General features: G+C 41.4%; 1 protein-coding gene across 1 annotated transcript in view; it reads right to left on the bottom strand.

Moving 5' to 3' along the window:
- ELOVL6 (ELOVL fatty acid elongase 6) overlaps positions 1–12,168 on the bottom strand; it is a 137,251-nt gene extending 125,083 nt beyond the window's left edge. The window contains exon 1 of the mRNA XM_043972932.1: positions 11,774–12,168. Within this exon, the coding sequence (XP_043828867.1) occupies positions 11,774–11,862 (89 nt within the window). The 5' untranslated portion in view covers positions 11,863–12,168. The remainder of the gene's footprint in view (positions 1–11,773) is intronic.
- Positions 12,169–13,060: the final 892 nt, after the last annotated feature.

Below are 13,060 nucleotides of genomic sequence, written 5' to 3'. Positions count from 1 at the left end.
ACACATGAATGGAAGGGTTGCCACTGGACATAAGTCCCATCAGCCTAGAAAACTAGAGGGTATCAGTTATAATAACATTTTAAAGATACATTATCAGAACAGTGATATATTCCTTGGTGCTATCCCTAAATGCTACCATTTTACAATGTTTATGCTTGTTAAGAACATTACACTCTGTGATTCCAATGGATGTCATCTCATTCATATTGGGCACTCATGATGCTCACTCTGTCTTACCCCTTATCCAAGCCCTCCCATAAGTAGAGCAGGTACAGGGGGTCTCTCTCCTGGCATGCCTTCCTTATGTTCTCCTCACATTGTATGGATAGAACAAGAAGACTAGAGCTGTACATGGGTGGTCCTTTTCTCTTGCTGAATGACTGGTTCATTGTCTTTTCTGATTGGATTCTTTATAGCAGTTCTGTATAATTTCCTCTTTGCAACATGGGGCAGCCTGCTCTGGCCTATGGTCTGAAATTAATGTTATATATAAATGTGTGTGTGTACATTTACCGATTTTAAATAATCAGATAGGATTCTTTGAAACCCCCATTTAAGATAGTCAGAGAATGCTCTGAAATTCATATTGAAATTTAAGAAGGGTTCTAAATCTGGATCAGTCAGGGCTGTCCCTACCTAAAATCACTTAATTTTATAAAAGACTTTTTTCTATAAACTATTGGGACACTAGTACTTCTCTCCTTGTATTCTGTTTTCTCATTGGAGATCTAGAAGTACAAAATGAAATTGTTAACGAGTGTCGATTTGGAGCCAAGTCAAATAATTCAGAATCCCAAGTGAAAGATTCATAATTCCTAAAGAAATATCATTTCCTTAAAGGCAGGGATTATTCAGTATTTTTGTTCTAATATACCTAGCACAGTGAGTAGCACACAGGAGTGTAAAAAGTGTTTGTTAAATTGAATCCCATGATAAATCTTAGCAAAACCGAGAGTTAAACTATAACTTTTTTTTTTTTTATGCTGGGCAATTGGGGTTAAGTGACTTGTCCAGGGTCACACAGCTAATAAGTGGTAAGTGTCTGAGACCGGATTTGAACTCAGGTCCTCCTGAATCCAGGGCTGGTACTCTATCCACTGTGCCACCCAGCTGCCCCTAAACTATAACATTAAGAAAAAAAATAGGCCTACCAAATGTATTTTGCTTAAGACATATTTGCTTATCTGATTTGGATATATACGCATATCACACTTTATCACATTCTATTCTCTGGCCATGCTAAAATTAAGCAACCATAAAATAAATTTTAAAATAAAATTAAGCAATCATAAACACTAAAAAATCTTTCAAAGGGAAGAAAAATTATTATGATGAAAAAATAAAGGAAATTGTGTAAGCAATTGCGTCTCTGGAAGATTAGGAGCTTTTCATCAGTATATGTCTGCCCTTGTCAATATTAACACAAAGCTAATATTATGTAGAGCCCTTTATGTAAATGTGTTCTATTGGCTGACTTTTCTGCTGAGGTAGGTTTCAAGTTAAGTGGGTTGAGAGCAGCTAAAGTAAAAAGTGATTCCTGAGAACAAGCCAGATTCACTGCCCACCCTCAACTCCCAACCTTTCTGATCTTGTTACATCTGATCCCTTAGCACATCATCTATGATCCTGGGGCACAGTCACTGGGACAATGACAGGGATTCTGTTCTTCCAATAAGCCATCACAGCCTTTGACTCCAGGCATTTTTACTTAGCTGTACCTGATGGCTAGAATGTTCTCCCTCTTCATCTTGTTCCAAGAATCAACTAAAATCCCCACTTCTAGCGAAAGCTTACTGAATCTCCCTTAATTCTAATGCCTTCCCTGTGTGGATCACTTCCCATTTACTCTGTCTATACTTGTTTGTACATAGTTGTTAGCATGTTGTCTCCCCACCTTAGACTGTAAGCTTCTCAAGGGCAGGGTCTTGGCTTTTGCCTTTCTTTGTATCCTTGGCACTTCCATAATGCCTGGCATAATTCAAGTGCTTAGTAAGGGTTTAGTGACTGACTGAAAGGCAAACCTAAAATTAAAGATAATGTATATCATTATTAATTATAAATGTGAAACATACTTGGATACTTCTGTGGATCTGTGAACTGGGCAATGTGGGTGCTCCACCCACAGTGCAGATTGCAAAACTATTCACTGAGCAAACAAGTCTTGTTATATTCATGAAATTTTATTAATATTGACCTTATGTCTAGGGTATCTGGAGAATACAAAGGGAACAACCAACTTAAATGACACACATAAATTTGCATTTTAGTGTAGCTCAACATAGTTCCCGTGCCCCCTTTTATCAATTCTTCTACATTAAAGTTATTGGCAGCTGGTTGTAATGTTACACCAGATGAACATTTTGCATAAGGTCTAAACTATGCCAGCCATATAAATTTGTACATACTCATGTACAGAAGGTTTAGAAGTAATCAAATTACACCTACAAGGAATTGAGCAACACTCCATAAATTGTCAGAAAGCCTATCTTTTCTTTTGGTTAGGTTTCAGGGGATTTTCACTGTGCTGGTCTATTTGGTGTGGCTCTTAAGGGCATGTGTATATCATTAGTGTAGTTTTGAAACACTTTTAATATTATTTTAATTGTCCTCTGTAAATTAGAAGCCGTTGTGGTTAAAGGAAAAGGGGTTTCAACCACTCCAAGGTAGAGACCAAAGAGATCAAAGAAAAAGAAAAGGATCCATAATGACAACATTTTTTTATAGTGGCAAGGAGCTCATCAGCTGAGGAAGGACTGAATAAATTACAGAATACAAAAATAATGGAAATACTGCTGTGTGATAAGAAATGACAAAACGGACAGTTTCACAGAAACCTGGGAAGACGGGGGTGGCCTGATGTGTAGTGAAGTGAGGAGAACCAAGAGAACAAAGTATACAAAACATTAAGACAAACAAATGACAATGTTTCAAGAACTCTAATCAATATGGTAGTTGACTATGCTGAAGCATGATAACCATCTCCTTACAGAGAAAGTGAGAGACTCAATGCCATGAAGAATGTGACATTTTGGACATGGCCAGTTCTGGAATTTGTTTTGCCTGGCTATGCATATTTGTCACAATTGTTACATGCATTTGGCTTTTCTTTTTTTTCTCTTTTTCAATGTGGCAGGAGCTAGAGAAAAGAAATGCTTTCTCCATTAAAATAAAAAAGTAAATTATAAAGAAAAAATGGCAATGCATTTAGGGTCAGTGGAGAAATCACTTTCCTCATGTGAAATGAGAAGTTTGCATTTGATGATCTCTAATCATGTAATTAGATGATCTTATAACTCTCGATTCTATGTACTTACTTTGCAAACTCTTCACTTAGCAGCTAAAAACTTTCCTTCTCATGAAATGTCTTAAATGAATAGATGGAAAACATATACTGTGTAATGTAACCATATAATGTTACTGTGTAACATAAACAACTAACCAAGAAACATGTAATATATACTATTTATCAAAATAAAACTGGTGTGGTGAAAAGAATGTATAATTCTTGAGATAATTGTATTCAAATCCCACCTCATGCTTCCTTGATGTATGACCTTAGGTAAGTCACTGAAGCTTTATGAGCCTTTATTTCTTCATCTGTTAAAAAAGTAATAATATTGGGCAGCTAGGTGGCGCAGTGGATAGAGCACCTGCCCTGGAGTCAGGAGTACCTGAGGTCAAATCCGGCCTCAGACACTTAACACTTAAGTAACAATATCTATAGCATTTTGTATTCCCGTACTATGTCAGTTGCTGTGTATTTCTTTGCATTTTCAATTTTTATTTTAACCCAGCAGTTCTCATCTCAAACTTTTTGTCCTCAGGGCTCCTTTATACTCCTAAAAGTTACTGAGAACTCCAAAGAGCCTTTTTTTTAAGTGAGCTATATCCATAATATATTTACTTTATCAGAAATTAAAACATCTAAGTGAGCAGAACCAAGAGAACATTGTGCAGTGACAGCAATATTGTTCAGTGAAAAACTGAATGACTTAACTATCCTTAGCAATACAACAATCCAAGACTATCCCAAAGGACTAATGATGAAGCAGACTATCCACCTCCAGAGAAATAACTGATATTGATGGAACACAGACTGAAGCATGCTACTTTTCACTTTTTCATTTTTTCTTTTATTCAAGTTTTCTTATACAAAATGGCTAATATAGTAATGTTTTACATGATTGCACATGTGTAATCTGATTGCTTACTGCCTCAGGGAGGGAAGATGGGATAAAATCTGGAACTCAAAACTTTAAATAAAAATGTTTATTATTTTTTTAAAAAGAAACTAAAACATCTTAGTATTATTATTAAAATAGTTCAGTCTCAAAGATCCCCTTAAAGGTTCTGGGACCTGGACAACAATTTGAGAATCACTGTTCTAATATGTTAAAGATTAAAAAAACCCCAATGCCTGTTATTTGGGGGGGGGAAAGAAAACCTATTTGTGGGGCTGAATAACTAAGTATGTCTGTCATGATAGCTTTTGCTACAGTGGTTCTAAGGGAAACAGATAAGAGGGGTTGAATAGAAATGGAAACAAAGTATTAGGCAAATTTCTGTGGATTGATGAAAGTTTTTATTTCCATTTGTTAAGAACACACCTATGTCTATACTTGTAAATGTGTAATTCAAGTAACTTTCTGTATACTTCAGACCAAAAGAATGGTTTGGCCAGAAATATCCAGAACACAGAGGTAAAAAATAAAGATTTCCTGAATGATTTGAGCTGGCCACAATTTTCCACTTTTCTCTCTGTGTTGTAAATGGTCTCAATTGTTCCTTTGAAGGAAGTGTGTTTACATCCTCATTATTCTCCACCTTCTAGTCTCCAACAAGTCTAAAGAATTCCTCCTGGTTGTATCCTGTCTCTTTGAAGGAGCTACATTTGATCTGGATTAAAACCCTTGGCACATTCAGATGGAGAACCTAGGTGGAAGGATTAATAGAATACAAGTTAAGAGCTATGGATTCTAATTGTAACCTGTGTGTGTGTGTGTGTGTGTGTGTGTGTGTGTGTGTGTGTGTGATGTGCCAAACTCTCCCTGACCCCATTTAGGGTTTTCTTGTCAAAGATACTAGAGTGGTTTGCTATTTCCTTCTCCAGCTCATTTTACAAATGAGCAAACTGAGGCAAATAGGGCGAAGTAACATGCCCAGACTCAGACAGGTATTAAGTGTTTGAGGCAAGATTTTAACTCATCTGAAGATGAGTCTTCCTGACTGTAGGCCCAGCACTCTATCCACTTTGCCACCAAACATTTAATAAGCACTTGCTATGTGCATGAATGACACTGGGGATACAAAGAATCTTGTTTCCTTATATAGTAACATCTTCTACATTCTAGTAAATGTAAGCTTCTTGAGGGGAAGAACTAGTTTCTGGTTTTGTTTTGTTTTTTTCCCCCTGTGATGTTAAACTTGCTGCACTATTACTACTGTCTGCTAACCCTCTTGGCACTTGAAAGGTGTAACCAGATATTACTATAAAAATAGCCCACTGCTTATATTTTCATAGAATCCTAGATTTAGCACAGGAAGGGGACTCAGAGGCCACCCAGCTCAAACCCCTCTTTTTACAGACAAGGAAACCCAAGCCCAAGATCACATACATGGGTGGTGTCAGATACGGGATCTGAACTGGAATCCAGAGTCAGTGCTATTTCTACCATGCTTAATGTCTGGGTTTTTCCTCTGGCATTTAAACTGTCCATCACCAGGCTGGACTTCCTGGGAAGTGTAAAAGAGAACATAATCAAGCAGCTCTATTTGAAACACAATGGGCTGGACAAGAGACTATATATAAATACCTACTTTTAAAAGTAAACTTAAAAAAAAAGTTTTAAATGATATCTGTGACTAAACAAGATTCCTTGTGAACTTTAAGAAATCCTACAATCCTACATTACTTTAGAAAAAAAACCTGTGAAGCAAAAAGAAAGACAATATACCACCTTAACACTATGAATGAGAAAAAAGAAAGGAAAAAAAAAGTTAACTCATGGTGGGGGGCGTGGGGGGGCGCAAATTGCGGCCAGTAGCTCCCGGAGATGCTACAGGGCTGAAAGGGGGAGGGGGCTGTCATGCAGATTTGAGACGAGCCCTTTCATGACGTCACCTTACATACATAATGTTAGAGCAGTCAGCACAGGCCTCCAGCTTTCCTATTGGTGAACACCATGTCAGCAGACATCAGAAGATAATTATTATTGGCCAGACAATTACAACTGGAGGGACTGTCACCCGCTGCTGTAAGCCCGGAGTCCCGTGTCTGGGAGCAAAATCTGCAGAAGAGGCAGTGTGGGCTTGGGTGGGTGAATGGTGGGGGCACTTTTTCTGCTCCTACAATGAATTTTGTGCCTATTTTACATTCCCTCATCATTTCTTCTCTCTTGTTGTCAGCGGTAATAAATTAAACCAGAGTGGTTTAGAAGGAGAAAAGGCAAAGATCCCGGAAGGGAAACCACACAATTTGCCCCTCTTTCTCTTTAGGTAAAAGCAACACGGGTTACCCACTGTATTCCCATAAAACGACATTTCTGCCAATCTAACACATGGTAGGAGCTTCGTAAATTCCTGTTGAAATTAAGTGAGTCAAAAACATCTAAAAATTGCAATGATTGAAACATCTTTAGTATGGAGAGCTTCTCCTAGAATTTCAAAAATAAACTGTCACCAGATAAAAATTGTTTTACTACCTAGGAATATTTTTACTTGAAATTATTATGGTATGTGCTATTTGTTCCCTTCCAGAATTGCTTTTTATGTTGTTCTAATCTATTATGGAAGAAAATATCTACTAAAAAGTTAAAATGGGAGCAGAACATGAATCAGAATGAAACACTCACTGAGATAATACAAAATGTAATAAACATGCATTTAGTGGAACTCTTTCCTGTTTGACAAAGTCTTACTGGAAAAAAGAGCAAACTTTATTTCACTAATATCTCGTTATCCTTTTAGAATCATGGGATCTATGTGAGGGGGAAGGGAGAGGGAAGGCAATTGGGGTTAAGTGACTTGCCAAAGGTCATGGGGTTTGAGCTCAGGTCCTCCTGACTCCAGGGCTTTGGTCTAATCCACAGTGCTACTTACTTAGCTGCCAGTAGAATCACAGACTCTTAAGAATTTGTGGCCTTAAATATTATCTGGTCCCAATAAATCAACTTCTCCAATACATGGGAGGAGGTCACCTCTCTACTTGAACACTTAAAGTGAAACAACTTTAACAGCAAAATATATCCTTCAAAGGGATCCTATTTAGTTATATAATCTATACGGGTTATAGGTCAAATGTAAATGATGGAAGTTTAAACAATCATGTTAGGAATCCAGATACAGAAAAAGATAATTTACATTTCTTTACTTTCCTGGAAGATTTCAGATGTGTCATCTTGGGGCAATTTTAAATTTTAATAGCCTCCCTAAGATTGTGCTGAGGAGGGCTATTTAGTGACAAATGCAAAAGATAAGATTTCAGTTGGGAATGGTTTATTTAATTTTAATATTGTATTTTTTCCCTAGAAGTTGATTCAAAACATTTCTCTTGAAAGGGGTGGAGTAGCATTTACTATTGCCTTACACAATTTAAGACTAAATCATTAAAAAAAAACACCTTGTATAATCAACATTACACTAGAGTTTATTCTAAACTCAACAGAAGACTGAAAGACAAAATGATAGGTCTGTTTTTGTTTTGTTTTTACTGAATTTCAATGACTTGAGTCCGGCATCCTATTTCTGCTACTAATTAGCCGTGTGACCTTGGTGAAATTCCTTAACTAACCACTTTGAGCCTCAGTTTCCCTACCTGGGAAGGGGGAGATGGGGATGGGGCTGGCCTAGATGATCTCAAAAGGTTCCTTCCAGCTCTAACAGAAAGTGGTTCTCGAGGTAAGAATACAATTTGTTTTTTAAACATATGCCTGGGGGGTGGCTAGGTGGCGCAGTGGATAAAGCACCGGCCCAGGATTCAGGAGTACCTGAGTTCAAATCCGGCCTCAGACACTTGACACTAGCTGTGTAACCCTGGGCAAGTCACTTAACCCCCATTGCCCCAACAAAAACAAAAACAACAACAAAAAACAACATGTGCCTGGACTTCGGAAAGTGAAAACCTAGTTAACATTATACTTCCACTCTTCCACAGAGGAAAGCTTCTTCTTACATCAGCAATTTGAGGGTGTCAGCATAGAAGTCAATAAGTTCATCAGACAATTTTCCAAATAGGTAGTTTACCTGCCTACTTGACAACAAAATCTAAACATAAGCATCCTCTCCAACTTCATTTAGGGTAAATCAGGAAGAACAAAATACAGAACTAAACTAAAGACAAATCTAAGAAAATAAGTCAAATAGACAAGAGGTCTATAGACTGAGAACAACGTGGGGAGTGGTGATGAAAGAAAAATCCATTCCTCAGAAGCTTATCCTATCCCTCCTGCAAGGAAACAGATAACTAACAGTGGTTATAATGAAACATGAATCTTCAAAGTAACCCATTACTTCCCACAGGCTTCCATAGGTATCTAGGGCCACAAGCAGCTAGTTCCTTTCCTCATTCATGAGGGGGAGGGGATAATGGCAGGTGAATTTCTGACAGACTATCTTATTAAGTCCTTTGTGGTGGTAGTGTTTTTTGTGTTAAGGAAAATATTTAAAGAGTGAGTTAGATACAGGTAAAACATAATCAAGTTAGGAAGAAAGCCCAGGTGAGCTGGCAAACAGATTTCACAGATTGCTTTGTGCAGGCCTAGAAGGAAGGAAAATGAGAGTGTAAGGAAAGAAAGAGATCAAGCAAAGGAGAAAAGTGGGAACACTAGAATGAAAGGTGTGGCTTAACTGCACACACACACACACACACACACATACTTTTATATGTGTGCATACATAATTTAACCATATGTATGTATGTATACATATATGGGGGAAGGTAGGAGAGAAAAGAAATCCTATTAATTGAAAAACCTTGAATTTTAAAAAGACAAAGTATCAGGCCAAATACTGGTGAGTGGTGATGGAAGATATGGGTGAATAGAACTTGTGTAGGATATGAAGTTAAATATGGCAGGTAATGAGATGTCCAATTGAAGCTGTGGTAAATACAATCTGCTAGGTTAACCAAACCTGACTGAGAAGAAAAATGTTAGCTTGGAAAAAAAATACAAGCTGGATTAAGTACAATAAGGGGCATGGGGGAGGGGGGCAGAAAAGGCACTGGAAGGGAGCACCTAGGAAGGGGCAGAGAAAGGACTGAGCAGGTTTTTTTGAAGAAAAGATGCCATGGATTATAGCTGCTGAGGGCAAAGAGTAGCAACCCACTAAAGGAAGAACAGGACACAGGTTGAGAGTGGGTACAGGAAGTTGGATATGGGCCACAACTGAAGAAAGTCAAACAAGGACTACAGGGACAAAAGGAATAGGAGATGATGCCTGTTAGAGGGGCACTCAGTAGGGGAGAGCTTGTGTAATAAGGGGATAATGCAGCAAAATGACACCAGCTAAACTGGCTTGGGGTTACTAAGGAATCTGGAGCTTTCACATAGCTCCACCAGTACCACGAAGGGCTGGGAGATTTCTCAAAATTGACCAAGGATGCCGTGTCAGGGGTGAAGAGGGAAGCTTACAGTTTAGAGGGAAGCAACCAGGGCTTTTAAATGTTTAATTTTCTACTGGCTAAGGGAGCTCAACAGGAGTTCCTGGCCTCCTCCCAGTGGTCAACCTGGATGCGCCGCCGCCGCTGCCGCCACCACCACTGCTGGGTGTGTGCCAGTCTGCCGCCGTCGCCACTCTACTTGCAGAGCACGCCCAGCAACCTCTGCGTGTAACACACTTCCAGTTCCTCCAAAAACGTCTCCTACACTCTCCCTCCCTCCCCTGCGCACAAACGCGCGCACATCATACATACAAGCGCGCGCTCACCCCACATCACACCACTGCGCCCTCTGCATTCTTCCCCCCCCCCCCCCCCCCCCCCCCCCCCCGCACCACTGCAGCCAGTGCAAACGCGATGAGCTCCTCCTCCCACCTCGGAGCAGGCCCGGTCTCCCGTCTCCTCCAGTGCACCCCCAGCCTCCTCTGGAGAGCAAGCTCAACCCCAGGGGTGGGGAAACACAGGGAGAGGGGCAAGAAAGGGTTAAATGCAGCGGCAAATGGGAAATGCTCGCCAGGTCCGGCCTGGGGAGGAAGTGGTCGGGAGGGGGATGGGGGAGAGGGGAAGAAGGAGCCGGCAGGGCGTCCGAGTACACGTGTGCTTGATGGTGTGCGCCCCTGGGCCGGAGCGGATGGCGTCTCTGCCCCTAACAGCACCGAGTTGCAAGTTCTCCCTTCCTCCCGGGCCTGAGGTGGGGTGGGGGGTTGGGGGGAAAACAGCCCGGGCGCCTGGAGGTGGATCAAGAGAGGAGGCGAGTTGAACCTCCCTAATCAGGCACCCCACTGCACCACCACCCTTCTTCTTCCCCTACACCCCCAATCCGTCTGCCTGGCCTCGCCTCCTGCCAGAGCCGTGTGGTTTCTCATTGATAGGATTGAGGGTGTGTGTGTGTCTGTGTCTGTGCGCGCACGCGTGGGTCTGCAGCTCGCCGAGCGTGCGTGTAAAAGAAGGAACCTCCGCGAGCCCTGGGAGGCTCCAGGCAGCCCCCTACAGCAGCATGGGTTCACCTGGGGTAGAGGACTGCCGCCTGATGGAGCCTCCGGATTTCGGGGGACTTTGCAGGGCTCTCGGTCGAAAAAGAAAACTATAATCGTGCCCCCGTATCTGACTACACGGATTAGTCCATTACATGCTCCTCCTGATAAATATTGCAAGGTGACACTGGATCACCTAGCACTGGGATTTTCTGCGGGGCTGGAGAAGGGAACACACATAGTAAACAAGACTGATGCATCCCTCCCGTAGAACTTTTTCTGAGTAGGAGCCCCTGACTCCCCCACGCTCCCCAGGGCTATAAGGGCCCGAACAGTGGCTCTAATATTCAAATAACTTGAATTAAAATCTTTCAACGCCTAGCAAATGGTTCGGGAGGGCCAGGGGCGCGTTTTCATTTAAAAGCAAAAAGTTAATAATGGTGCGAGTCTCTACGCATGCCGGGGTTCATTCATTTTTTATTATTGTTGTCTCTTCCCTCCCACCCTTTCCTGTAACCGGAAAGGGGATCAGATCAAAATGGGGAAAGAAGTCCCTAGAAAGGAATGATTGGGACTGGAAAACGTGGGGGTGTATGGGGGGGGGCGAGGGGCAGTATTATAGGAAAGGGCTACAAGGAGAAAGGAAGGGCATAAAGGAGATGGTGAAAGGGTGTGGGAAGTGTACCCAAATGAGGTAGGGGGGAATGGAAAAAGGGCTTGAGTGATCAGGAGATGGAGGTGGTTAATTTTCACATACTGACTGCTTTTCCATTTCCAAATATGTCAGGCCATGCATTATAAAAAAATTGTAAATTCTTACACAAAAACTAGGAGATCATACATCTTAGAATTCTAAAGCTAAGAATCACCCCCTTCCTCTGCCATACACACATCTTTCTATACAATAAACACATGTGGTTCTATTATGTTATATAATATATAGTGCCTATTCACACGAATTTCATATTTTCCTAGGTGCACTTAATACAGCGTAGGCTGTATTATACACAAGAACTTACACAAATTCGCTTAGTATTTGTGCAATTCATACCTCAAATCTTAGTACAGAAATATTAAACATTAAGGCACATCAAAACGGCAGTCAGGGTACCTAGACATAATATTACATCAAAACATCACCTACCAGTTCTCTTGCATCCACTGGATGGCTTCATTCTCGTTGAATTGCTTTTCAAATTCATATTCTTGCAAAGTCAACACTGACATGTTCATTGGAACTGCTTCTCTGAGTCCCTGCGTATTCTATATAAAAATATGTAAATTATCTGCAAAAAGCGTTTTCCCCCCTTTCTAGTCCTCTCTGCGGTTCTTCCCCCACCCACCCCCCGACTTCTCCCCCTCCCTGTGCAGCCTCTGGGTCTCTCTCAGCTGTATCCTGGATTTAGCATTGCCTTTTCCTGCTCTTCCTATTCTCCTCCTGTGTCTGGGGTTCTCCTCCTCTCTCAGCTTCTGCATCAACCGTAGGAGGAAACGAATGCCTTGCGGTCTTAGTGCCCGCACGTTTATCCATCACCCTTTACTTGTCTACGAGGAAATCTCCTCCCCCTCGTGTGATTGGAAAATTAACCCCGGGCGAGGATCGAGAGAGACCTCCTCCCCCTGACAATTTTGTTTACTGTTAAGCATCAGGCCTGGAGGGGAATTAAAAAAAAATGTAGAAGTGAATTCGAGTTCACCGGCTGTTTAATCACCCTAGATATTGGCCCTCTCCAATCTAGCATAGAGTCACTGCGACCTTTCCCCAGTTATCTTTTGAATGAAGTTCTACTAGCCCCCCCACCTCGATCCCTTTCGGGAAGTAGTCAAACCTGCTAGCTCTCTTGGCAAAGGGAAGGTAAATGCACATTTTCTCCGAAATCACGCGTAAACACACATATTTATGACTACCCCTTTACCACTCCTCCTACCCCACCCCCACTCCCGCCACTCGGGTACTCCGGCTTGTAGCTTGACTTACTAGGCAGAGAGAAGAACCTGGCTGCCTGCAGCAATCATGAGCTGGAGGGCTGACTGGGGGATGCTGAGCTGAGACTTTTGATCAAAAACTCACGTTAACATTTGCAAGTGGAGGGGAAAGAGCGCAGAGAAGTTAGTGTGATGGAGATGGGGCGGGGGTGGGGGGGTTGGGGGTGGGAACGAAGGTTAATGACAAGACAAAGGGGTGGGGGGGAACTGGAACAACTGGTCCAGTGGAAATAACCTGTGTGTGTGTGTGTGTGTGTGTGTGTGTGTATAATTTTGAGTTATATGCGTGGGAGAGACAGAATAAGTCGAAGTACCCACACACACACACACACACACCCCTACACCAAGGTTAAGTTTAATCTCGATCTACTCAGCACACTACCTTTCACCAATATTTTCAGCTGTTTATTCATAAATTACAGGGCACTTAGAGAGCACTTAAACA

This window comes from Dromiciops gliroides, chromosome 6 (genome assembly GCF_019393635.1).
Source record: "Dromiciops gliroides isolate mDroGli1 chromosome 6, mDroGli1.pri, whole genome shotgun sequence".
NCBI lineage: Eukaryota > Metazoa > Chordata > Mammalia > Microbiotheria > Microbiotheriidae > Dromiciops > Dromiciops gliroides.
Note: the sequence above shows the minus strand (reverse complement) of the source record. Positions and strands in the feature narration are given on the sequence as shown.